The sequence below is a fragment of the Mus pahari genome, chromosome 8, assembly GCF_900095145.1.
Source record: "Mus pahari chromosome 8, PAHARI_EIJ_v1.1, whole genome shotgun sequence".
Lineage (NCBI taxonomy): Eukaryota > Metazoa > Chordata > Mammalia > Rodentia > Muridae > Mus > Mus pahari.
The window spans coordinates 12,927,823-12,952,073 of record NC_034597.1 but is presented as its reverse complement, the minus strand read 5'-3'; the positions used below and the strand labels follow the sequence as shown (position 1 = coordinate 12,952,073).

General features: G+C 39.2%; 1 protein-coding gene across 2 annotated transcripts in view; it reads right to left on the bottom strand.

The window, feature by feature from the left end:
• Adk (adenosine kinase) overlaps nt 1-24,251 on the bottom strand; it is a 396,625-nt gene that overhangs the window by 103,615 nt on the left and 268,759 nt on the right. For both annotated transcript variants that reach the window (XM_021203140.2, XM_029541565.1), the window contains exon 7: nt 23,492-23,662. In XM_021203140.2, coding sequence (XP_021058799.1) covers nt 23,492-23,662 — 171 coding nt within the window. The remainder of the gene's footprint in view (nt 1-23,491; nt 23,663-24,251) is intronic.

Genomic DNA, 24,251 nt, shown 5'->3' with positions numbered 1-24,251 from the left:
ATTATTAACTGACATGAAAAGTCTTTCAATGTAGTAACTTCCTAGTTCAGAAATTTTGCTATCATTTTAAAATTACACATCAAACAATGGAGGCTATACTAAAAATCATGGAGAAGTAAGATGAAAAGACTATAAATTTGTATACTTAAAAAGAAACTTATACTCTTAGATGTTTCAGCAACAGGAATATTTCCTTCAGACTTTCTGGCTCAGTGGCACCATATGGAGCCTGCTGATCTTCAGATACCAAGACTGTATCCAAGATACATTTCACTCTAGTGTGTTAAAACTTTCTATCCTGCAGCTGTCATTATAACTATATAACTCATGCCCTACTATAAAAATGCAAATCATATAGCTTACTCTGCTTATAGAAACAGAAGCAAAATCTAATGGTATCTATATCTCCGAGTCATTTCAACTCTTTGTTCGAAGCATCCCATGCAGGGGAAGCCTCGGCTCTCCTTCCAAGGTCTCATCACATAGCCCAGACTGGTCTCCAGTTCAGAGCCTGGGTAAAAGTGTGCATCACCACTCCAGCCCATTAATCTCTTTTCACATTTAACTCCTGCTGAGGGTTAAGGAGAGGACTGAAGACAGGACAAGAGAGAAACAAAACAAAATACACGAAGGTGTTAAAGACAGAACTTCATACAGTGTTAGGGACTTCTGATAAATAAACAATATGGATTAATCATGGAAATGCAGTAATGAAAGACAAGATTTAAGAGACTATACTGTAGCATGTCAGTAAAGTTAAAAAAAAGCATAACTTAGCAATATATAAGGATATATATGTATACATATACACATGCATATATATATGTATCTGTATCTTAGGGAAATGTGTGTGTGTGTGTGTGTGTGTGTGTGAGAGAGAGAGAGAGAGAGAGAGAGAGAGAGAGAGAGAGAGAGAGAGAGATACACTGTGTGTCTGTGAGTATGTGTGTGTATCTCAAGAGAACGAAAACACAGAAGTCAGAATAGGCATCAGTTCAGGAGAGGGCTGGCAAGAGCTTTACATAACAGAGGCAGAAACATGTGCTTTGTAATGTACATATGTTACACATATTCTTTGAAAGATATTAAATATTTCATAATAAAAGAAAAATGACAAGAGACAAAAGAAGAGAGGACATCAATGCATAATTACCCTTTCACAGGTAGAACATCAAAGACCCCATTTTACCACAAGGAACAATAAAGAACACAATGCAAGCAGCTATCACAGGAGATCTCCTTTGTTTTTGATACAAAAGCTCATGCAGGATGCGGAGGTAGCTCAACTAGCAAGCATGAAGCCCTGGGCTCCATCTTCATCAATGTATAAACCAGGACTGATGGCACACCCCTGTGTTCTAGGCCATCCTTGGCTACATAGTCAAGCTTGAGGCCAGCATGAAATACTTGGGACCTATATTGAAACAACAAAGAAAAGACAAGAAAAACCATATGCAAGAAAGCAAAAGACCCACTATTTTCTCCCTGAGGTTCTCTAGACAACTTGTGTAGATAACCTTTTTAGCTTGTATGCTGTATCTATGTGTATGTTAAATAGCACTAGCTGCAATTCTTTAACTTATTATTCTAGAAAGAAAGGCAGGATTTGTTTTGCTAGAAAAAAAAAATGGTGAGGCAAGAGGCAGGGGGATGTCTGTGAGTTCTAGGCTAGCCAGAGTCACATGCTGAGAACTTGTCTCAAGAAAAGAAAATAAAAAATGAAAAATGGTGTGAGGTTGGGTAGTATCTGCCTGCCTAGCCAGCCCTCAGGAGTCATGGGTGATTATGAGTTGGGGGCTAGCCTGTGCCTTATGGTGAGACCTGGGACAAACAAACAACTCTCAAATCAAATCAATCAATCAAACTAAATTTAAGAGAAAAAAAAAAGAAGAGAAAAAAGACAATTAGGAATGCTCAATTGGCTTGGAAATGACAGCATTATGTATCTTAAAAAACTGTATCTAATATCTTTCAAAAGTCCTCATATTTTCTTTTTAGAATCAATTCTTATACTCAGATAGAAGCGTCTTTATTTTCTGCTTCCTGTTCGCAGATTGCTTTTCTTTTTAAATGTTGTTAGGGCAGGCATGGTGGCTCTCACCTGTAACCCCAGCACCAGAGAGACCGATGGGGGAGGACTGCTGTGAGCACTGAAATTGTCTCAGTGCCCCTCCCCCAAAGCGGCGTACAAACAGTTGCTTATGTCTGACTCTTCTTGTTCAAGCCAGAACTCCTGAGTTTAACCTATATAGCTGGGGTCGTAGGAGTTCTTTTAAAGTACATTTAAAATTTTTATTTTAAAAATTATGAAAATATGTGTCTAGGTGTGTAGGTATGTACGTATGAGTACCGGTGCCCAAAGAGGCCAGAAGAGGGTGCGGAGCCTCCTGGAACTGGAGTTATAGGTGGCTATAGTCCTGGCATGTTCCTCTATACGGACAGTATAAACTCTTAACTGTTAAGCCATCTCTCCAGTCCCAGGAGCTGATCTTTTATTGTTTAGTAATGGACTTTTTGTTTTGTTTTGTTTTGTTTAGTGTTTTGGTTACAAGGTCTTGCTATGCAGCTCTGGCTGGCCTAGACCTCACTATGTAGCACAGGATAACTTCAAATTCCCAATACCATGAGTCAGTTTTCCCAATGCTTGGACCACAGGCATATATCACTATTCCTACTTAGTAGTATTATTATACACCCCAAAATATCCAGAAAAACTATCATGGTCATGAACACTGTTTCCAGTTGTAAATCTAGTTGGGGTCTTTTTGTGAATGCATGTTTTTGTTTATATATATATATATTTTTTGGGGGGCGGGGGAAAGGATTTCTCTATGTAGCTCTGCCTGTCCTGGGACTTACTCTGTAGTCCAGGCTGGCCTTGAACTCACAAAGATCCACCTGCCTCTGACTTCCAGGTGCTGGGATTAAAGGCTTGGACCACCACTGCCCAGCCATGTTTTTATTGTTTTGTGGCTGGCTGATCATTACCTTAATAGTGTCTTTAGCAAACAAAACAACTGTACTTGTATATAAAAGATTCACCTTCCAGTGTACAGTTTTTGTGTGAGCACTGTCCAAACTTCACCACAATCTTAGCAGACTTCCATGACCCCCTAAAGGTACTTGGTTCCTGTTTACAGTCAAGTCCCTTTTGCTCTTACTGTACTATTTTAACTGTGACAAGTATGTGAAATCTTGGGATTTAATGGACTCCTTTCTAAAAGCAAAATCACAACATAAAAAAAATCAAAGAAACAAAAAGCTTTCAAATCTCAACTAAACAGTGATTATGGGGGCCAAGAAAACGATTGTTTGTCCACTGCTGCTACCTAACTTTCAAATCTTTACTTCCCTGGGGAGCCAGGTGGTGAAGTGCCTGCTGTGACCTTATGACCTCAGTTCCATTTCCAGCACCCATGTAAAGAGTTGGCTGTGGTCATGATGGACTCCCATGTACAAGTGAGAGTACCTGTTCATGATTTACTTAACAGATACGTGATGCATTTCACAGTTAAGTGGGGTTTAGGAGGATCAGCTGGGGAAAAACAAGGCCTTCTATCCAGTAAGTGAACGTGGAAATATGCACATGTTTTATGCATGAATCAGTTACTCTAAAGTATGTACATTTACAGAGTAAATGGCATTAAATCAGAATGAATATGATCTGAAAACGTTTCTGCCTGTAGTTTAAACGTAGGGATCTCTGTTTAGTATTGGTTATGGTGTACGAGAAAAATTATGTATAGCCATATTTCTTTACACAGCCTAGAATGCCACATAACCCTTAATCCCAACTTTTTTCCTTATCTTTTTTACTTCCATAAAGATGCCTGTTGATGAAAAGAAGGCTTTAATTTTAGGGGCTGATGGGGTGGCTCAGCCCGTAACGGTGCTTGCTGTGTAAGCCTGGTGACCTGAGTTTCATCTCTGGAGCTCACATGGTGGAGAGAACTGATTCTCAGTAGTTGTCCTCTGACCTCTACACATGTGCCAGGATGTGCATGTCTGTTTGCGCATGCACACAAACATATAATAACAATAAAATTAAAAAAAATAAATCAAGTTTTCTTGATTGTTAATAAGAAAACTAAAACTAAGGACTTTTTTTTTTGTTAATATTTTCTGTTAATAGCCTTCTTTTGGTGCCTAACAACAATACTGATATTTTCCCATGATGTTGCAAGAGTTTATTGCTTCATACTGATATAAAATTCATATAGAAGCAACTTTTGTACACTGTGTAAGGTAAGGGTGAAGTTTTCCCATATGAATGTCCAATTGACGTGGGCAGTACTCCTTCCTGGTATAAAGTGATTCCATGTATGGGTCTATGTGAGATGCTATTATCTCCACTTTGCTTTTTGGTCTGTGGCTCAGAACTCCTTCCTCAAAGTAGGCTAATATTGTCTGCTTCTGTCAGGTTTAGCCATAAAAAAAATTGACAGATTACAGAACCCCAGCTTCGTAGAGGATCCTGATCTTTGCATGCAGACACCAGGAGAACCTGATCAGACAGGTTTTGATTTCCTCTACTTTGTTCCTTACCAAAGCCTATCCTTTATATCCAAACACATTTCTACATATATACACTTCCTATCTAAGGAAGTCTACATAAAAAAAATAAAAAAGGTGGTGGTGGTGTACAGCTTTAATCCCAACACTCTGTGAGCTCGAGGCCAGCCTGGTCTGCAGAGTGAGTTCTAGACAGTCAGGGCTGCACAGAGAAACCCTGTCTGGAACCCCCTACCCCCTAAGACAATGAAAAAGGCAAGGCATTAGGAAGCTACTGCATTAAAACAGGCAGGGGACAATGACATGACAACTACAGCGGAACATTCGGGATGGTGTGGATGGGACTGCTGGAACTGCATCATGCATAGCTCACTGATGGGGTATGGTCTGAGAAATGCATCCTGAGGTGATGCTGGCATGGTGTGGACATCACAGAGTGTACTTACACAAACCTGAAGGTACAGGCCAATCACTCGATGCAATCAACAGACAGTAAGAAGCTGAGGATGCAGCTCAGAGGGAAAGTGCTTGGCTAGCATGCAAAAGGCCCTGGGTTTAATCCCCAGCACCACAAAAGAAGAAAAAAAGAGAGATGCAGTAAATATAAGATAAATAAAACTGCTGCTGCATAACACATTCAGGTATTATAATAAACATTTAAATAAGCAGATGCACAGTTTTAAAGTCATTGCTAAAGTACAGTACAGCAAATACATAAGTCAGTGATGACATAATCATCAAGATATGGACTAGTCGCAGGAAAACTGCTGTACTTTTGAATGCCTGGTCGGTTTATTTACACGAGCATCTTCATAAACAAGTGAACAATGTGTTCCACTATGATGGCTGTGCAGTCACCAGATGATAAGGACTGTCACTTTCCCTCTAGTCTCAGAGGACTACTACTGAACAAAACGTAGCTAAGCAGTGCCTGCCTATTTATAGAAGAAGTGTCCCCTGGGAACAGCATGACAATTGCTGTCTTAAATCAGAGCAGCTGTGATCACCCATAGGAGATCCCTCCTAGGAGACTGGGCCCTATTAACATCGCCTCAAAGCAGGAGGAGAGAAGGGTCCTTAGAGGCTCGACAGACTCTTCTTCGGCTTCATTCAGCGGCAGGCTAGCACTTCGGGTGCTAGTGTGTACTGGAGGGGAAGGCTGACTAGCATGGGGACTGCGAGATGCACAAGTGCTGAGGTGGAGTTCTTCATACCACAGCTGCCTCAGTCACCCAGCCTTTGCTGAGTACTCCCAATACCCACGTTGGCTCACCAACCTGCACCTGTATGGAATCACTGCTTTGATCTGTCAGTGCCCTGTCCTTGGTAAGTGTCCCTCTGCACCTTCCCAGGAAGAGTAAAGCAAGGACACTGTGGGAGAGTCAGAAGTGATTGCTCTGATTTCAGTTACTCTAAGGCAACGATTATCAGGGTCGCCTGGCTGCAGAATGCTGTGTGTCTATCTTCACCATAAAATTGCCGTACATCTGGAAATGCAAATGAGGCATCGTAACTTCAAGATGCTCAAAGACTCCCCCAGCACAGAAAGTATTATACACGGATCAAAGACCCAATACAAGAGCTGAAACTCGGAAACTGGTAGAGGTAAAATACTTGAACATATAGGTGTAGACAGGGAATGTCTGACAAAGGTTCCAAAGCATAGAAAATAATTTTAGGAACCTACAAGTGGGATTACATGAAATCAAAATGCTTCTGGGAGAATGAGAAGGATCAGTGGATAAAGGCACTTGATGCCAAGTCTGATGACCTAAACTCAGACTCTGGGACCTACATGGTACAAGGAAAGAACTGAGTTCAACAAATTGACCTCTGGCCTCGAAACACACGGCATGGTATACACATAACACAAACATACACACATACAGAAACACACACACACACACACACACACACACACACACACAATCTCTCTCTCTCTCTCTCTCTCTCTCTCTCTCTCTCTCTCTCTCTCTCAATAATTGTGATTAAAAAAAAAACCTTAAAATTCTGCCACATAGCAAAATAAATAATTACCAGAGAGAGAGGAAACAGCCTATAGATCAGAAAATAAGCAAACAAACAAAAAACCCCAAACCAGAAAACAAAAACAAACCACCTTTCAGCTATACATCAAGGAATTCATATCTAGATACTAAAAAAATATAAAGAACTGGGGAAAAAAAAGCCCTAAATATTCCATCCCCACTCCCAGTCATTGAGTCAGTAGATAGGCTGATCAATTAAGGTGCGGTAGTATGTGCAGCAGCAGGGGGGAAATCAGGAGTTCAAAATCATCCTTCTTACCTAACAAGTTAATGATCAGTTTGAAGTCAATCTGGGGTACCGGAGACCCTGTGTCAGAACAACAACAAAGAATACAAACAGCCAATAAAACTCTGAGAAAGTATCCAAAATCCTTAGTCATCAGGGAAGTGAGAATTGAAACTACCTTGAGAGTCCATCTCATTGCTGCTACAATGCCCACTCAAGACAACAGACGAGAAATGTGGTGGGAAGGTGCAAGGGAAGCCACTGTGGGGTTGCTCATAATCAAACCAGCACTACCAGATGCCACTGCTATAGAACCCTTGGTACATATCCACAGGGTTCAAAGTTATATCTCAGAGATACACACATGAATCTTGCTGTACTATTCACAGCAGCTAAGAAATGGATCAAAAAATGTCCAACAACATATGAACTGACAGGTAGACCAGACTCAGAATATGAAATACTGAATACTTTCTCTTACATGAGGAATCTAGATTTAAATATACTTGTGCTTGTCTGGGTGTGCATGTGTGCATGGGTCATGAACTAGAAAGAGAGGAAGACCATGGGAGGGAGATGGGAGGAGGCGATCTTAAGGGTGAAGGTCAGAGGACAGCTCTGGGCTCCAGGGGTTGATTCAGGTTGTAAGGCTTCTATAGGAAATGGCTTTTATCTGAAGGCCTGTGACAGTCTGATTCTGTAGTGTGTGTTTCACATAGGTCCCCCTTCTTGCATCTTCGGGGACGTTCCAGCCACTCTGTGTGAACATGGGCCTTCTTTACTCTTGCCATCACTTTTACCATAACACTCCCAGCACACCCATTCATCACACAAGATGTGAAGTTAAGTCTGAATTTCAGATAGGAAACAATGTTTTTGTACAAGCATATCTCAGATATTTTGTGTCCTATCTGGAATTCAAATGTAAAGGGATGCCTGTACTTCTGTTTACTGAATCTGGTAACCTCATTATCCAGCAATTTCCCACTTTTCCAAATTTCCATTTTAATTATATTTAGAATCATAGAGATTAACATTTAATTATCCTCTTCTGTAGGATTTTTGTTTTGTTGCTCTGTTTTAAGCATTTAAATACTTGGTAGAAGGATTCAAATATTAGAATTACAATGACGATCTATTTACAAAGATTTTCTTACCCAGCTGTTATGTGTAAAACTGAAACACAGAAACAGTAAACTGTTCCGCAACAGAAGACTTGAAAAGACTGAAACATTAAAAACATTGCCACACATAACCATGGACTCACTGATTGATGCATCTGAACTAGGACCCACACAGGTGCCCACACACCCACAGCCAACAATGCACACTGGACAACAGCTTCAACAGATGGTGCTGGTCAAACTAGAGATCTGCACATAGAAGAATAGAGGACTACAACAGAAGCTATGATGCCCATAAGCTGACAGAAGAGAATACTAACTCACTGGCACAGGAAAGAATTTTTTGACCAGGACCCTTACAGAGCTGGCATTAAGACCAGCAACTGATGAAAGGGATGCTGTGAAATGATGAAGCTCCTGAACAGCAAAGGACACCATCATCTGAGTGAGGAGGCAGCCTACAGAACACACAAAACCCTTTGCTCTCCACACATCCATCAGAGGGTACCCAGAATATACAAAGAACAAGAACAAAACAACATGCACAGAAAACAGTAAGAAAGGCAACCAATTAAAAAACAAGGCATGGAACTAACCAGAGCATTCTCAACAGATGAAATACAAATGGCTGAGAAACACTGTTTTAAAAGTTTAATATCCTCAACCATCAAAAATGCAAATTAAAACTACTCTGAGATTTCACTTTACTTGAGTTGGAATGGGCTAGACAAGCCAAACCAAACCAAACCATGAAGCATGCTGGTGTGGTTGTAGGAAAAAGGGGCAGTTACTGATGGTGGGAGAACACTAGGAAAATCAGTGTGCAAAGTCCTTAAAGAGCTAGAAATAGATCTATCCATGATCCAGCTAGACCACTTTTGAGTGTATACCTAGAGGACTCTAGATCCTACTGTAGAGCCTACTTCACACCCCACCTGCTCATCAGTGTTCATTGCTGCTCTATTCACAAATGCTGGAAATGGAAACAGCTTAGATGTGCATCAGTTAATGAGTAGATCCTGAAAATGTGGCAATGGACACAATGGAATGTTACTCAGCCTTTCTCAGGTAAATGGACGCAGCCAGAAACAATCATTCTGAGTGGTGTGACCCAGACCAGAAAGGCAAACATGTTTCCTTTCTCTTGTAGAAGTTAGCTGTGAATCTTCAGATAGCATGTTTGTTTCACCTAGAATATCTAGGGAGGTCAGAAAATTAGAAAGGGCCCCAGGGGTTTGGGGAGAATGGACTTCCAAGGAAGGGGAGATCAGGGAAGAGAAAGGAATACAGATAGATAAATAACAGAAGACTTTCCAAAACAAGTCAAATGGAAAACTGCTGCTACAGAAGCTTCCTAATTTACACATATGTACACATATATACTTAAAAGAGTTAAAATAGAGATGGGCAATGACAGAGTGACAGTACACCTGCAACACATTACAGGCTAAGAAATAAAAAGCACAGTGCCAGGAATGGGTTATTCCTTTGGGAGTTGTTGGCTACACACATTACTAGAGGTTATTGTCAATGTTATTGGCCATCCTACAGAACCTGATGATGAGACCTTATAGCTGAAGACACCATGTATTTGAGTCACATAACATGGAAATATGTGGCTTGGAACTGATCTGGAAGCTTCATCCCCGCTGAGTAGGTTTCAAAGTGCTGAAAGGCGCTATGCATGATACTAGAGGAGGTAAATCATCTATCTTACCCATCTGGGTACCCTGCAACTACAATAATGGCTGGCCTGGGAAGATATACCAGCACCACAATGACCCAAAATATCATGGAGTACCCTACCAATATGGATTGAAGTCCTGCTCCACAAGAGGAAAGCCATACCCGGCAAGATTACTGGGTCAAGGATCTATGGCTAGACAAACCATAGGCCTAGTGGAGAACCTACGAGTATTATGCTGCTAAATACACACAGTATTAAACCTACTCCTAATGATGTACCATTATATTCATATATTAATGTATCTTTCAACTTTATTCTGGGAAGTTTTTATTTGCAGTAGACAAGGACTAGCACAGACCCACAACGGGCCAAGGTGCAGAGCATAAGAGACTGAAATGCTCAGCTTTAAGTGAGACAACCACATCACATTCCCTCCTCCCAAGGCTCAGCTATCAGTGCAGAAGAGGCTGTGGAAAAAGCGTAGGAACCAGAAGCAGTGGATGACTACAGGGTAAAAGCGCTTTTTAGACAGCAGAGCAGCTGCACATATAAACTCAGAGCATAAATGAGGCTTGTGTGAGCTCAAGCCAGATTAACTCCCACAATGAGCAAGGGAGGAGGACATGAAGCCCCACCTCTAGACCATGACTTATTGGTGACTGGTAGCTAGTGAAAGAGGGGCTTCAGTTTTCTCTAAGGTGGTCTCTGGTAAGCCTGCCCTGCTTCAGTGGAAGGTCACAAGTTCAAGGTTATGTTGGCTCCTCCTTGAGCATCGGCTTGCATGGTGCCAGAAGATGCTATGAAAGCTCTGAGGGAAGGAAGCAACCAACAGTCCTACTCGGCTATGGTACCTACGGACAACAACAATGACAAGTGTGACACAACAAGACAACAGTGCAACTGTATCAAGCATACCTTGTTGGTAACCAACAGTTCTCTAATTGTTCTAGTCAATAAGAAAGAAATCATGCCTGATTCTAGAAACATAGCCAGCACCCAGGGCTGCATATGGGTATCTTGAAGTTTCACGTAACAAAAGAAGATGCTCGAGACATAGCTTAGGGGTAAAGTGCACTGGCTGCTCTTCCCCAGGACCTGGGTTAGATCCCCGCAGCTACACGGCAGCTCACAGACCACCTGTAACTCTAGTGCTAAGGGTTCTGAAACCATCCTCTGGCCTCCAGGGGTACCAGGAACACAAGTGACACAAAGATAGATGACACACAGGCAAAACACTTACACATATTTAAGGATAAAAATGAAAACCGAGTTAATGCAAGTCTGAGAGCAAGAGCAGAACGAGATGAGACTATTTCTAGCAAGGGCTTGCCTCTACCTAGGCATCCCCACGCCTAACATCACCGGCACAGTCTTATAAACCTCCATTCTTCCACTTGCTGTTTAAGAAATAACACTCTCTACCCCTCAGCTGGGATAATGTTGTTTAGTAACTGTATCTTTTTTTGACTATTAGTGGTCACCTGGATGCTCTCTGCAACAAGCTTAAGTTATCCTAGTTTATTCTGCAGTACTCCTTGTGGCCCAATTCTAAGTTCCACATAACATGAGGGATAATCTCTGACTCCAGCTTACCAGATGTGAAGTCTCATTACCAGGGAGTAAATTCAACTCACTCCTGACAACATTTCCCTCCTGGAAGGTGGCAGGGAACAGAGGGGTCAGTTTCTGTATTAATGCCATGCTCAAGAGAAAGGAAGCCTGTTTTACCTCATGCAGGGAATTCTTCTTCTACAAACTATCACTCTAAACTGGATTTATCTATTAAATTAAGAATACCCCTCTTATTACAAATGAGAACTGATACCTACAAATAACAAATAAGCCACTGCAAATTTAATATTAATTTTTATTCAGGTTAATAACGGAAACCGAATGTTGTTTCTCAAAATGAATTACTCATTGAAGGGAAGAATGACCGAACAGAAGTGCTACTCGGGAGGCCTCAGTAGGAGGATCATGTATCTAGACCAGCCTGAGCTACATAGCAGGGGTGACAGTGGAGAGATGGCCTCTATGTGGCCTTGAAAGTAGCCAATAAAAACCCTAAAGGAAGTTGTATTCCCGAATGAAAATTTAAACATCCTCCTAAGGAAAAACATGGAAAGAATCCATTGGGCCAGAGCCCCTGAGCTGATACTCAGCACTGCAAAACAAAGAAATAAAACAAGAGACAACTGGCCACTGAATATAGGAACAACTGGTAAATTTGGAAATCTTCTAACTTACATTCATGCTATAGGGGTAGAGTATGCTAGTTATTGAAACCAGAGATGGTAAGAGCTGGTTAAATGCTTTTGATAAAAACCAGAATCCCTAGGCTTAGTTTAGGGTGCTATGAAATGAGGTTAAGATCATTAACATTTCCTGGCCCCACCAAACCTGAGCTGAGCTCTGGATTATGAATTATGGTGAAGACTTCTATTTAAAAAGTATTGTGATAGGTAAGTGACTGTCTTCTAGAGGGTGTCAGAGCCCTGGAGTGTGGGTTCCAGGAAGTTTGTGAGCAGGTCCTTAGAAAGAGCAGCAAGCATGTCTGCTCAGGCACGTCTGCAGTCTCTGCAATGTGAATATTCTCAAGTATGTCTGAGTGCCTTGTGTACGGCACAGACCATCATCTTAGTAAACTGTGGTCAAAATCATTATGCACCTTAAGTAAATAAATGTTTCAAACATGAGCACTGTAACCCCCAAATAAATTCCTCCTTCTACTGAACGTAGAGGATCTTGGGAATACCTGAACTTGAATTTAGTTGAAATGTAGGTGGACTGGGGGATTCCAAAGTTTGGTTGGAGTCTTAAGTACAGGCAGACCTATGGAGGATTGAGCTTTTAAACCTGTCGTCTATTACCAGGAAAAAACACCACGACCAAGGCAACTTATAAAAGGAAGCATGTGTTTTGATGCCTCAGCCCCAGGTGAGAGTCCACTGAGTATCACTGGGAAGCAGCACAGGGGCTGGGAGGCACGGCTCCGGAGCGGTGGCTGAGAGTTGCAGTTGGTTCAACAAACACCAGACAGAAAGCCAGAGCTAACTGGGAATGGTGTGTGCTTTTTGAAATTTGACTCCCTACCTGGTGTGACACACCTCCTCCAGCAAGATCACACATCCTAAGCCTTCCCAAACAGTTCCACCAACTTGGGAACAAGTATTCAAATATATGAGCCTATGGGGCCCCTTCGAATTCAATCCACCACACCCGTAGAGTTTTATGTCACCTCTACTAGTGATTGTCAGAACTCTAGTCTACAGTTAGGATGGAAACAAAATTCAAAACCAGTGATAACTAATGAACAAGAAAAAGCAAGGTGCTGAGATGTCATAGAGCACCTGTCTAGCTAGGAAGGCCCCAAGGAGAAAAAAGCCCACAAGTCTACTTTGCACACATTATTAACACCTCATGATACAGTGTAGAGGTCTGGAGAGTATGGTGTTCATTTTTTTAAATCTTCAAAAATGGCAGAGATGCTTATCTTTACCTATAGAAGGTCTCACTAGTCTGAAGTTACTTTAGGATTGTCTCAAATTCAAGACGCCACCCAAAGGCCTACCTAATGTGTATCCACGAGGCATAAATTCATAGCGAATAAATATTCCAAGCCTATGTAACTTAATTTTGTTACATCGAATGTATAAAGCAGTCAAAATAAGCATTGGTATTTTAGTATCTAAATTATTTTCAGGGTTTTATTACAATCTAAAGCAGAAATACATTTAGAGAAACTGAATTCCACCTTTGGAACCAATGGGGAAAGAAAAGAACCAATTCCCAAAAAGTTGTACTTTAACCTCCACATACATGCCTTGGTGTACACACACACACACACACACACACACACACACACACCACTTTAAGAACAAAACACAAAACATAAAATCATTGGTATAAAAAAGTAATCTTAAGATTGTAAATACATTTAAGATAAGGCAGAGGCAACATGGTCTACAGAGTTCAGTTCCAGGATAGCCAGGGCTACACAAACAAATCTTGAAAATAAATAAGCAAACAAAGTAGTAACTAAATGATACCATATTTGTAAAAAACAAATGTTTTCTAAAATTTGCAAAGGTTTAAAATCTTTTGAAAAAGTGAAAACAAATTCCTCCACTCCTTAAATGTTCAGTAATCCTTACTACTTTTCAGATAGTGGGAATATAGTGAAGTATGAAAGTCAGTGTATGGGCGAACATTCTTCGCAACAGAAAACAGATGACCAAGCCATTATAATTATGAAAGTAATTATAAAACAGCATAAACATTATAATGACACACAAAGCAATCACATTCAAAACTGACCTAAACCAGGGGAAGGAGAGCTTCTGCCAGGTGGGCTGAGAGGGTTAGCACAGGACAGGGGCATTTACTGCACGTGAGAGGGTTAGCACAGGACAGGGGTATTTACTGCATGTGAGAGGGTTAGCACAGGATGGGGTAATTACCACACGTGAAATGTGGGGTCAGAATGTTAAACAAGCACAGAATAGTGACTTTTTTCATAATTATGTAACGTTTTAATAAAATAATCAAAAAGAGATGAATGCCCTAAAGATGATCACTTTTAATCTCTGGTATAGTAGTAGTAGTAGTAATAATAATAATAGCATATATTATATGAAATTATAATTATATTATTTTATTAATATAAAATTTAATAAAGATATTTAATAATATGCTAATTATAACATGGCATATTATTTATTTATAAATATGTGATATTATAAAAACATAAATAATAAAAATTATTGCTTCTTCAAGACAAGGTTTCTCTGTGTAGCCCTAGCTGTCCTGAAACTCACTCTGTAGACCAGGCTGGCCTCAAATTCAGAGATCGCCTGCCTCTGCTTCCTGACTGCTGGAATTAAAGGCGTGAGCCACCACTGCTGCCTGACATCTGGCATTATTATTTTTTTATCATATTATAGAAATGAATTAGTTGGGAAGAACAGAAAATTTGTCTTAATTCAGTTTAATTTTCATAAAAGCAACAAATATTTTGGACATAAAGTGGCATTTTTACTGTTCTAATGAATGCTATTTGATGGCAATGTTTTATAAGCAATTTATAATCAAATATTTAAACATAAGAACTAGGAGTATAGCTCTGACAGGCCTCTTGCCTAGCATTCGAAAGGGTTTGGCTTTGATCTCCAGCATTGCAAAAACAAAAAAACAAAAAAATCAGAAACAGGCATTGCTGTTGAAGTATGAAAATATATACATGAATCATTTGGAGAGGAATTTGGAACTATCTATAAAACTGTGTAAGTACTGTTCCTTTGAGTTATTATTCCCACTTGCAGGAATTTACCCTGAAGAAGTACCTCTAGTAATAAAAAACACAGGTAAGCAGGTGCTTAGGAAAGACTTGCTTTTACTGTGAAATTCTGGTACTGCCTTAAGAGTTCACATAGTATGTTCACACAATGGGGAACCATTTGGTTTTAAAAAACAAGAGATGCTGTGTAAGGATAAAGACATAGTTGTTGAAAAAAAGCCAAGCACAATGCAGACCTATACTGTGCGGCTTTCTATGAAACAAAGAACTATGTTTAAAGAAACATATGAATATGAGCCAGAAATGACTGAGATTTAGAAATATGCTTAGAGCTGGGGCCTAGCTGATAGAGGGCCTGCCCAGGAGTATGAAGTCCTACGGTCAGTCCCCAGCATCCTACAAAATGGTAGGTATAGGCAGAAGGATCAAGGTTGTCTTCAGTTACATGGTGAAGTTGAGGCCAGTTTGGGTTATGGGAGAACCAACACAAAGCAGGTTTGAACTTAGGATGAGGAAAGAGGGAGGTGAAGGACGAGGGGTGTGATGCTTCTGTTGGATCTTCTGCATTCATACCAAACCACAGCAGTGCTTTGTGCACTAAGAACTAAAGTAGTTAGGAATAAGAAACAATTTAAGTAACCAAACACTAATTTGACAATACATCCCTAGACAATGACAACAAAAACAACAGAACAAAACCAAAGAAAAGCTGCACAGAAACTCTGATCTGGACTTAGGTTCGGAAGTGGGGTGCCTCTGACTCAAGGGTTCTTGCAAGGCTGCCACGAGCCTCAAGAGCAAGGGCCCCAGGAGGAACATGAATGGGAAGAACATGTTAGAAAGATGTGGAAGGGGATGGAGAAATGGCTCAGCAGGTAAGAGTACTGACTGCTCTTCTAAAGATACCGAGTTCAAATCCCAGCAGCTACATGGTGGCTCACAACCATCTGTAATGAGATCTGATGCCCTCTTCTGGTGTGTCTAAAGACAACTACAGTGTACATACATATAATAATAAATAAAAATCCTGAAAAAAAAAAAAAGAAAGAAAGGCATGGAGGAAAGAAATAGAAGTTAAGCTGTACCCATATGATACTACGTTCTGTGCTAACTGACATTGCATTTTTATTCACTGTAAGTTCCTAACACTAAGGGGTCCCATTTTCTTGGCCACACACTTTCGCTGCATCACAGGCTCCCCTCAGGAGGAGTGCAGAGCTTTCTATGAACAGGCTTGGAAAGGTGATTTCCATCCATCATTAATTATATACAGCTCCATTCCTCATATTCAGGTTGAAAGTGGTTTGGTAAAAGGAAAAACCGTTTATTCCACAGTTTATTCTGAGTATAAAATATATATTGGTTTGATGGAGTTTCTAAAACTTAATAGTTATATCTTTACAGAGAACCAGAAAATCCTGACCAAAAGACAGTCTGTGAATGAAGATGTGTGTAGGCAAAGCATTGACAGACGTGTGGGGGTGATTGCATATATGTCTGCCTAGAAGCAGGCAACAACCTGCCTGCTGCTCTTTAGGAAACCTTTTCTTTTTGAGACAGGATATCTCATTAGACGTAGAACTAGCCAGTTAGCAAGGTTCTGGGGATAAAGCTCAGTTCTTGTGCTTACAAGGCTTTACTGCCTGAGTTCTCCTCCCATTCTACTTAAACAGATGAGTGAGGCTTGAAGAAACTGCTTAAAAATTTAAAACTTTAGCAGTGCAAACAAACAAAAGTTAATGAAGTCTCTGCCCATTCCCAGCATTACACAAAAAAAGGAGGAGAGGCTCACAAAGTCCCACTTGGTCTACAAAAGGATGACTTGATGCTGAGGCAGAATGACTGCTGTGAGCCCAAGGCTAGCCTGGGCTATTACAAAGAACCAGAAAATCCTGACCAAAAGACAGTCTGTGAATGAAGATGTGTGTAGGCAAAGCATTGACAGACGTGTGGGGGTGATTGCATAAAAGCTTAAAGCTATCATTTAGGTTCAGAAGATATGGATCAAACACCTAAAGCCAATTTCCCTTTTTTCAAAATGTTCTGATGTCTCAAGTAACACTTGTCAGCCTCATCACCAATAACAACTCAGCAAGTTCTCAGTAACTGAACAACCACACCAGCAAACAGCACACTTCTGTCTACTGATTTGTAATTCATTTATTACTAAACCATTCAGAGAGTGACAAGAGGGAGGGAAGGAGGGTGGGGGAGGAAGAGAGAAAGGAACAGTGGTACCTGTAATACTAGCACTGTGGATGCTGAGGCTGGCCAACTAGGCTGTGGAGTGAAACCCTGTCTTGCCAACAAAAGCAGCACATGTTAAATGACTACATCAGAGAGAAAGTGACCTCAGCTTCCCGGCTCTGTGAAGTCAAAAGCTTTAACCCCAGACTCCCTGTAAAGAAATGGGAGTGCAGCGAAATCACCAGAGAAGGATTTGATGAAACGGAGCTATAGAATATCTTTATAAAATTAAGTCATTTGTCAGACTCAAAATACTATGCACAAAAGGGGGAGGCTAATAAGCAATATATTATTCTCAGTACGTATGAAATAATTCAACAGAGCTCTTCTGGCCAATTTCAAGCTGTATTTTACTACCTTAAATGTCTTAAAGTGCACTGTATGGGTGATGTGACGCTTCACTGTGGAATTAAGTGGTATCTCTTGACAAAGTAGTCATTACAGGAGATAATTGACCTTATTTGAGAGCTGAGCATCCTGAGGCAAAGTTGAGTGTACTTAATCCTGGCAGGTTAATTATCTAGTGATTAGGAAACCTTAAAAGGTATTACTCTTAAGAACCATTTTCAAAACGACTCTATTCAAAAACTTCTTAATTTAATAATAATGAAAAACAAGAACAATCAAGTTCTTTAGTCATGTACAGGTAGACAATGACTACAAAGCAGCTGGCATGAGCTGCCATCAATAGATATGCTTTATAATCACCTGCATGTAGAATGGCCTTTATTAAGCCAATTGCATGTGAGTTTAGTTGAAAAATGATGCTGCTAAAGAAAATGTTTAAACTTTGAAGATGTTAAAAAATTAATCCAAAACATAATATCAAAAGAGTTTATAACTAGAGAAGAAGCAAACCTTCTTCAGGCAATATAACCTATGACCTTAGGCATTTCATTTAAAAGTAGAGAATACAATACAATAACAGGGCTCACCAAAGATTTTTGTTTTATTTAATTATTCATTTATTTATTTTTCTTGCTTTTTTTTAAAAGGCAGGGTCTGGATCGATAGTCTAAGCTGGCCTTGAACTCTTGGCAATCCTCCTGCCTCAGCCTCATCAGTCATCACACTGGCTTACTAAGCAATCATAATTGAGAAAAGAAGAATATGTCTCGGTGCATGCTGAATTCCAGGGAAGGCTGAGGGACAGACAAGTGGTAGCCATCTTGCCTAGAACACAAAAGACTCTTGTGTCTGAACCCTGGTGTGAGTGGGTGGGAAGTATTTTGGGAGAGAAAGAGAAAGATTATTCAGTTTTAGAAGACAATATACTTCTAAGACATGCTATAACATGGACAAACTTTGAAAACATTAGGGGAAATAAGCTGAGGATGTTAGATAATTATCAAATGAAGCTAATTGTATGAGGTACTTAGTATGTGCAAACTCTTGATGATACACACAAAAAAAGGTGGCTACCAAGGCTGGGAAGACAGAATATGGGTGGAGTTATTATTTACTATGCACGGAGCTTCTGCTTGAGGGGAAGGGAAAATTCTGCAAATGGACCACGGGAAGGGGTGTGCAGCACTACCAATACATTAACAGTGAACTGCACGCTGGAATGTGGTTGGAATGCTCAGCTCCGCTCCTTCCTGCTTTCCATGCTGTCTGTCTTTCCAGGCAGGAATGTGTCATATAGCCCTGGCTGAACGAGAACTGCTCATTTTGGTTCTACCTGCCAAATACCCGGAGTACAGGTCTCTGGGGCTGTAGCCAGGCCAGCATTCCACTAACCGAGTTGCATTTGGAGTTCCTGGTAAGTACTTCTTACCTCAAAACAATAAAGAGAGTAAGTCACTTAGTAACTCCCTTTGTCTACATCAGAATATGAGATCAATGGTGGCCCTATTCTTCTTAGGATGTATCTAATGATTTTCAAATATTCATTTTTCTTGCCTTTGAAACAGGAACTCATGTTCTCTGGGTTGGCTTCAATCTTTTGATCCTCCTGCCTCTGCCTTCCAATTGCTAGATGCACAAGCACACATCCTTCTTTCACTAGCTTATGAATTCAACTGTCAGTCTGAAGTGAAGAGTGACTGCTAGAAGATTTGAAACTTTCAAACGCAGGGGTTTATTCTCCCTCATTGTTTTACTTTGCTTATATATATATATATATATATATATTTTTTTTTTTTTTTTTTTTTGAGACAAGAGTTGCAGTAAGTAACCCAGGCTGGCTTGAACTTTCTGTGTAACCCTGGTGTGTCTGAAACAAGTCTGTCTTTTCCTCACAAATGCTGGGCTGCAGGCCTGAGCCACCACACACGGCTTCCTTTTTTGCTATTCTTCACTCACAAACACTAGCTTTTTCAGAACCCCTAAAATTCCAACTCAGTTCTCTCAGATCAAATATTCTGTATGGATACTTGGCTTAATTCTTAATGCTACAGCATCAGTGGTTCTCAATCTGTGGGTTGTGACCCCTTCGGGAGGTCAAAAGACTCTTTCACAGGGGTCACCCAACACCATTGGGAAAACACAGATACTTACATTACAGTGCATAACAACAGCAAAATTACAGTTATTAAGTAGCAACGAAAATCATTTTATGGTTGGGGGTCACAACATGAGGAACTGTAAAGGGTCACAGCACTAGGATGGCAGAGACCCAGTGTGTAAGCATGCCTTTTACTTGTTTCATGGGGATCACTGATTACTGCCTGTGAAGGAATAAGGTTGATGGGTAAGTTGTTTTTATTTACTTACTACTTTTAAAATTTTATTTATTTATTTATTTACTTTATGTGTGTGTCTAAGAGAGTAGCTTACCCTTTGGAACAGGAGTTAGAGACAGTTGTGGGTGCTGGCTGAGTCATGGCTCCAGCCCCTGGTCTTTATTTACTCATCTTGAGATAAAGTTTTGCCTGCAAGCTCCAGGTTAGCCTAGACCATGCAGTTCCCTTGCTTCTGCCTCAGAAGTGCTTCAGTCTGTAGTCAAGGCACTGCTAGGCCTGTCTTGCTAAAGCACTTAATTTTTAACTGAGACTACTGGGAAATCATCAAGGCTAGTGTCCAAACCTTTCCAGAAAAAGGAAAGGGACAACCACGTACAAATAAAACCTAAGTGTGCTTGATATCAGATGATTACCACCGTTCTTGGAAATGGAATATTAAGTAGATTGGGGGGCACTAGGAAGGGAAAAGGGAAAATATAAATTAACCATGTAAATACACACACACACACACACATTTCTTGTTAACTGCATTTTACATGGCAGTGCATTTTTACAACAAAAATGTTTTCTTTAAGAACCGGAGATAATTTATTCTTATTACTAAAGTATTCAAGGAGAACAATGGCAATGTGTTCAAAAGGTAAAACATTAATCTACTTGCACTTTGTAATTGAACACAATATCATCTTTATTATCCCTATTAAACTACATCATCTTAGCTGATATTTCTAGCTGATTACCATTTAAAACATCTGATTCTGACATCCAACTTACTTGATATCATTAAGTTGCTGAACTGTTTGACTTTGTATTATATGCAAATGCAGCTTCATGCAACAGTATCATTAACGCCCAGAGCACACACTGAGCAGCACATTACGTAGCTGTGCATTCTTCAGAAGTCCTTTAAAGACTGTTCAATAAAATACCTACACGTCAGGTCACTCTGAAGCCACCTTTAGTCTATAGTTCACATCACAACAGATCTTACAAGGTACTTGGCTTCTATTAGTTATTGATTTGCCATAATAGGCTTTACTACATGAATATTTGTTGAAAAAATGCAAATGAACAGGATTCACAAACAAAAGACAAGAAAAAGTTGTTCAACATGACATGTAGTCATGTAGCAGCTTACAATTTGTCTCCTAGTTATGAAAATATTACTAAATAATCAATACTAAGACATAATCTAATGTTACTAGTTTGTAGAATCAATCTTTATAAAATTGTTAACCATGTGTAAGATAAGCCTTATCATTATAAGTGTTGAATTCAGTGTTAAGCACATTCACAGTTGTGTGAAGCCATCACCACTGTCCACCCCTGCCCTGTACCATTGGGATCCACTGTTCCATTGTTTGTTTTGAATTTACTTAAACCTCCCACTATGGTGTTGGGTTTGAACTTATGGAACTTCCTGTAGTAAGTAGTCACTCTACCCTCAGCTGCACTCCCATGCCTAAAGAGAAATCCAATGGTTGTTTGCTACATCTGGCTTTTTAAGCTTTACAGAATTTTTTAAGACATTCATAAAGCATGTGTATGAAAGTTTCTTTTTTGATGTTTAATAATATTGCATATATATATATATATATATATATATATATACATATATATATTAGATTTTTTTCCTTATTAAAAATTTGATTTGCAGCTGAGAGCGGTGGCCTATACCTTTAATCCCAGTACTTAGGTAGCAAGAGGCAGGCAGATCTCTGTGAGTTCAAATCCAGCCTGGTCTACAGAGTGAGTTCCGGACAAGGACACAAAGAAACCCTGTCTCAAAAACCAAACCAAACCAAACCAAACCAAACCAACCAACCAACGACATCAATATAATTGCTTTGCCTAGACCACTGGCTATTGTGAATAATGTTGAAACACACTGGTGTGTAAGGCCTTGAGATTTTGCTTTTAGTTTTGGAACAGACTAAGAAGTTGAATTGCTGAGTTATGTTAATAATTCTATGTTCAATTTTTTTTGTCAATTTACTAAACTATTTTCCATAAGAGCTTTAGAACCTCACATCCTAACCAGCAACACACAGACTTCAGTTTCTCCATCAGGTTTACCCATGAAGCGGTGTCTAATTTCAGGCTCATTTATGTTTCTCTAACGATCAGGGATGTTGACTGTCTTTTCATGTGTTTACTGACCATCTGTAAAGTGGGTGTTTTTTCTTGAGAACTGTTTACTTAAGTCCTTTGACCAATGTATGTATGCAAATGTATAACTATACGTATGTCTGCATTAAGACATTCTCCCTATACACAGCCCAGGGTGGCCTCAGCGTTTGATCCTCTGCTTCAACCTCCAGAGTAACAGGACACATCCCCATGACCAGATTCTTTGGGCATTTTTTAAATTGGCTTGTTGATTTTCTTGTCATCGAGTTATATATTTGGACACTGATAACTATTCCCTCCAGTTGTATGGGTGTTGGTCTGTATTCCGGAGCTTGTTCTTTGAAGCAAAAAACCATTCTTTTTGTTTTTTTATTTAAGGTCTCTCTTTGTACCAACCTGGCCTTAGACATGCTATCCTCCTGTATCTATATCCTCGGCGATGTGTTACAGGTGTGTTTGGATATTCTTGGCCATAAAAGTATTTAATTTTTGATTAATTCTAATTAACCTTTTATTTTTGACTGTTGCTTTGCTTAACACACTTGTTTTTTTTTAAAGTAAAGACCATTTTGATATCATTGACATTTTCTGTAAACATAAAAGTCACTTTGTGGGTATTATTCTTTTTTGCTTCCCTTAGTCTCTTCTCTTTAGGATCAATCAACGATTAGTGACTTTATACATAAATTTAGTCCTTTAAAATTTGCATTTATTTATTGCATGTGCATACCAGGCTGCACATGTGCAGATTCTAGGGTGATCAGTGTAACAGAAACTTCCAACATTCATAAAAGTTCATCGATATGGTTAACATCACTTGAAGGCTCAGTCACAGCTTCCCAGTTCTATGTCATGGACTTTTTAAAGTTTCCCCTGATTTATGGGAGAAAATACATCACTGTTTAAAAGAAGAAGCTGTAACACTTCAAGTGAAATTCTATTGTAACATTTTCAACTATGATATACAAATAGTTCCAAAATCATCTCAGTAAAATGATTATAATATCAATATTTACTCACAATTTATTAACTAAATAGATTCAGACAGAAGATTTTAAAAGTGAGAAAAGTTTTTTTTTTGTTTTTGTTCTTTTAAGTCTAGGTGTCGTCATAGTTGTAAGTCATATATATATTTGCAGAAGTGAAAAAATATAGAGGAAGAAGGGTGACTTACTATTACTATATGTAATTTAATACCCAATGATTTAATCTTTAAAAAATAATTTTAATAAGAAGTTATTCTTTAGGAAATACAGAAAATACAGTGCTAGAGAAATTCACATTGAGTGAATCTCATTCAATTACCAAAATTTACTTATTTTTTATTTATATTATACCTAAATTTATATTTATGCATTCCTAAACATACACACATTCTCAAACAGACAAACGATTTTTTTGTTTTGGTTTGGTTTTTTTTGGAGACAGGATCTCAACTCATACAGGTCTGCCTGCCTTTACCTCCTGAATGCTGGGTTTAAAGGAATGTACTACAACACCTTAGATTATTTTGTTTTGTCTTTCTAAAGCAACTTACCGTCTCATTTCCAAAGAGGATATCAACATAAGGCATGACGTCCATCAAGGCTTCCTTGAAGAACTGGCTAATGAATGGTGCAGACAGGTTCAAAGTGAAGACCCTGTTGTTCTCGGCAGCATAGCGAGCCACTTTCAATACCGACTCTGGGGAGACTGTGAGAAAAAAGCCCTGGACCAAGACAAAAGGAGATGAAATTAGAATGGTCACCTCCATACAGTTAAGTGAGAAAAAGAAGAACTGGGTGTATGTTTACGAATACCTAAATAAAACCTTAAATTGGGGGTAAATATCCTAGATGATTATACAAGATTCAGTCAAATACCAACGCTTGTATAAACTTTATATAAAGTCCACAGCAGAAATGGCAGTATTTAACTAGAAAAACGTTTATCATGTGAGCACTATATGTTTGATACATGCCATTACTACGAAGAAACATATATTTCCATATTAGATTTTATATATGCACTACCAAGAATACTTGGAACCTATAAAACAAAAATATTCAAGAAAATACTAAGTACATTTAAATTTCAGAAATACAAATGGAGGCAGATGGAATCCTAGCTTTTTATAAACAGTCATCATCTTTTCATTGGTTTAGGCATGTTTATAAAAAGAATAGTTTATTTATTATCTTAAAAACATCTTTAACTAAATTTATTTGATCTTATTTTCTTTTTTTGTTTATTAATAAATTTAATTTATTATTAATAATAAATAAATAGTTTATTTATTATCTTAAAAACATCTTTAA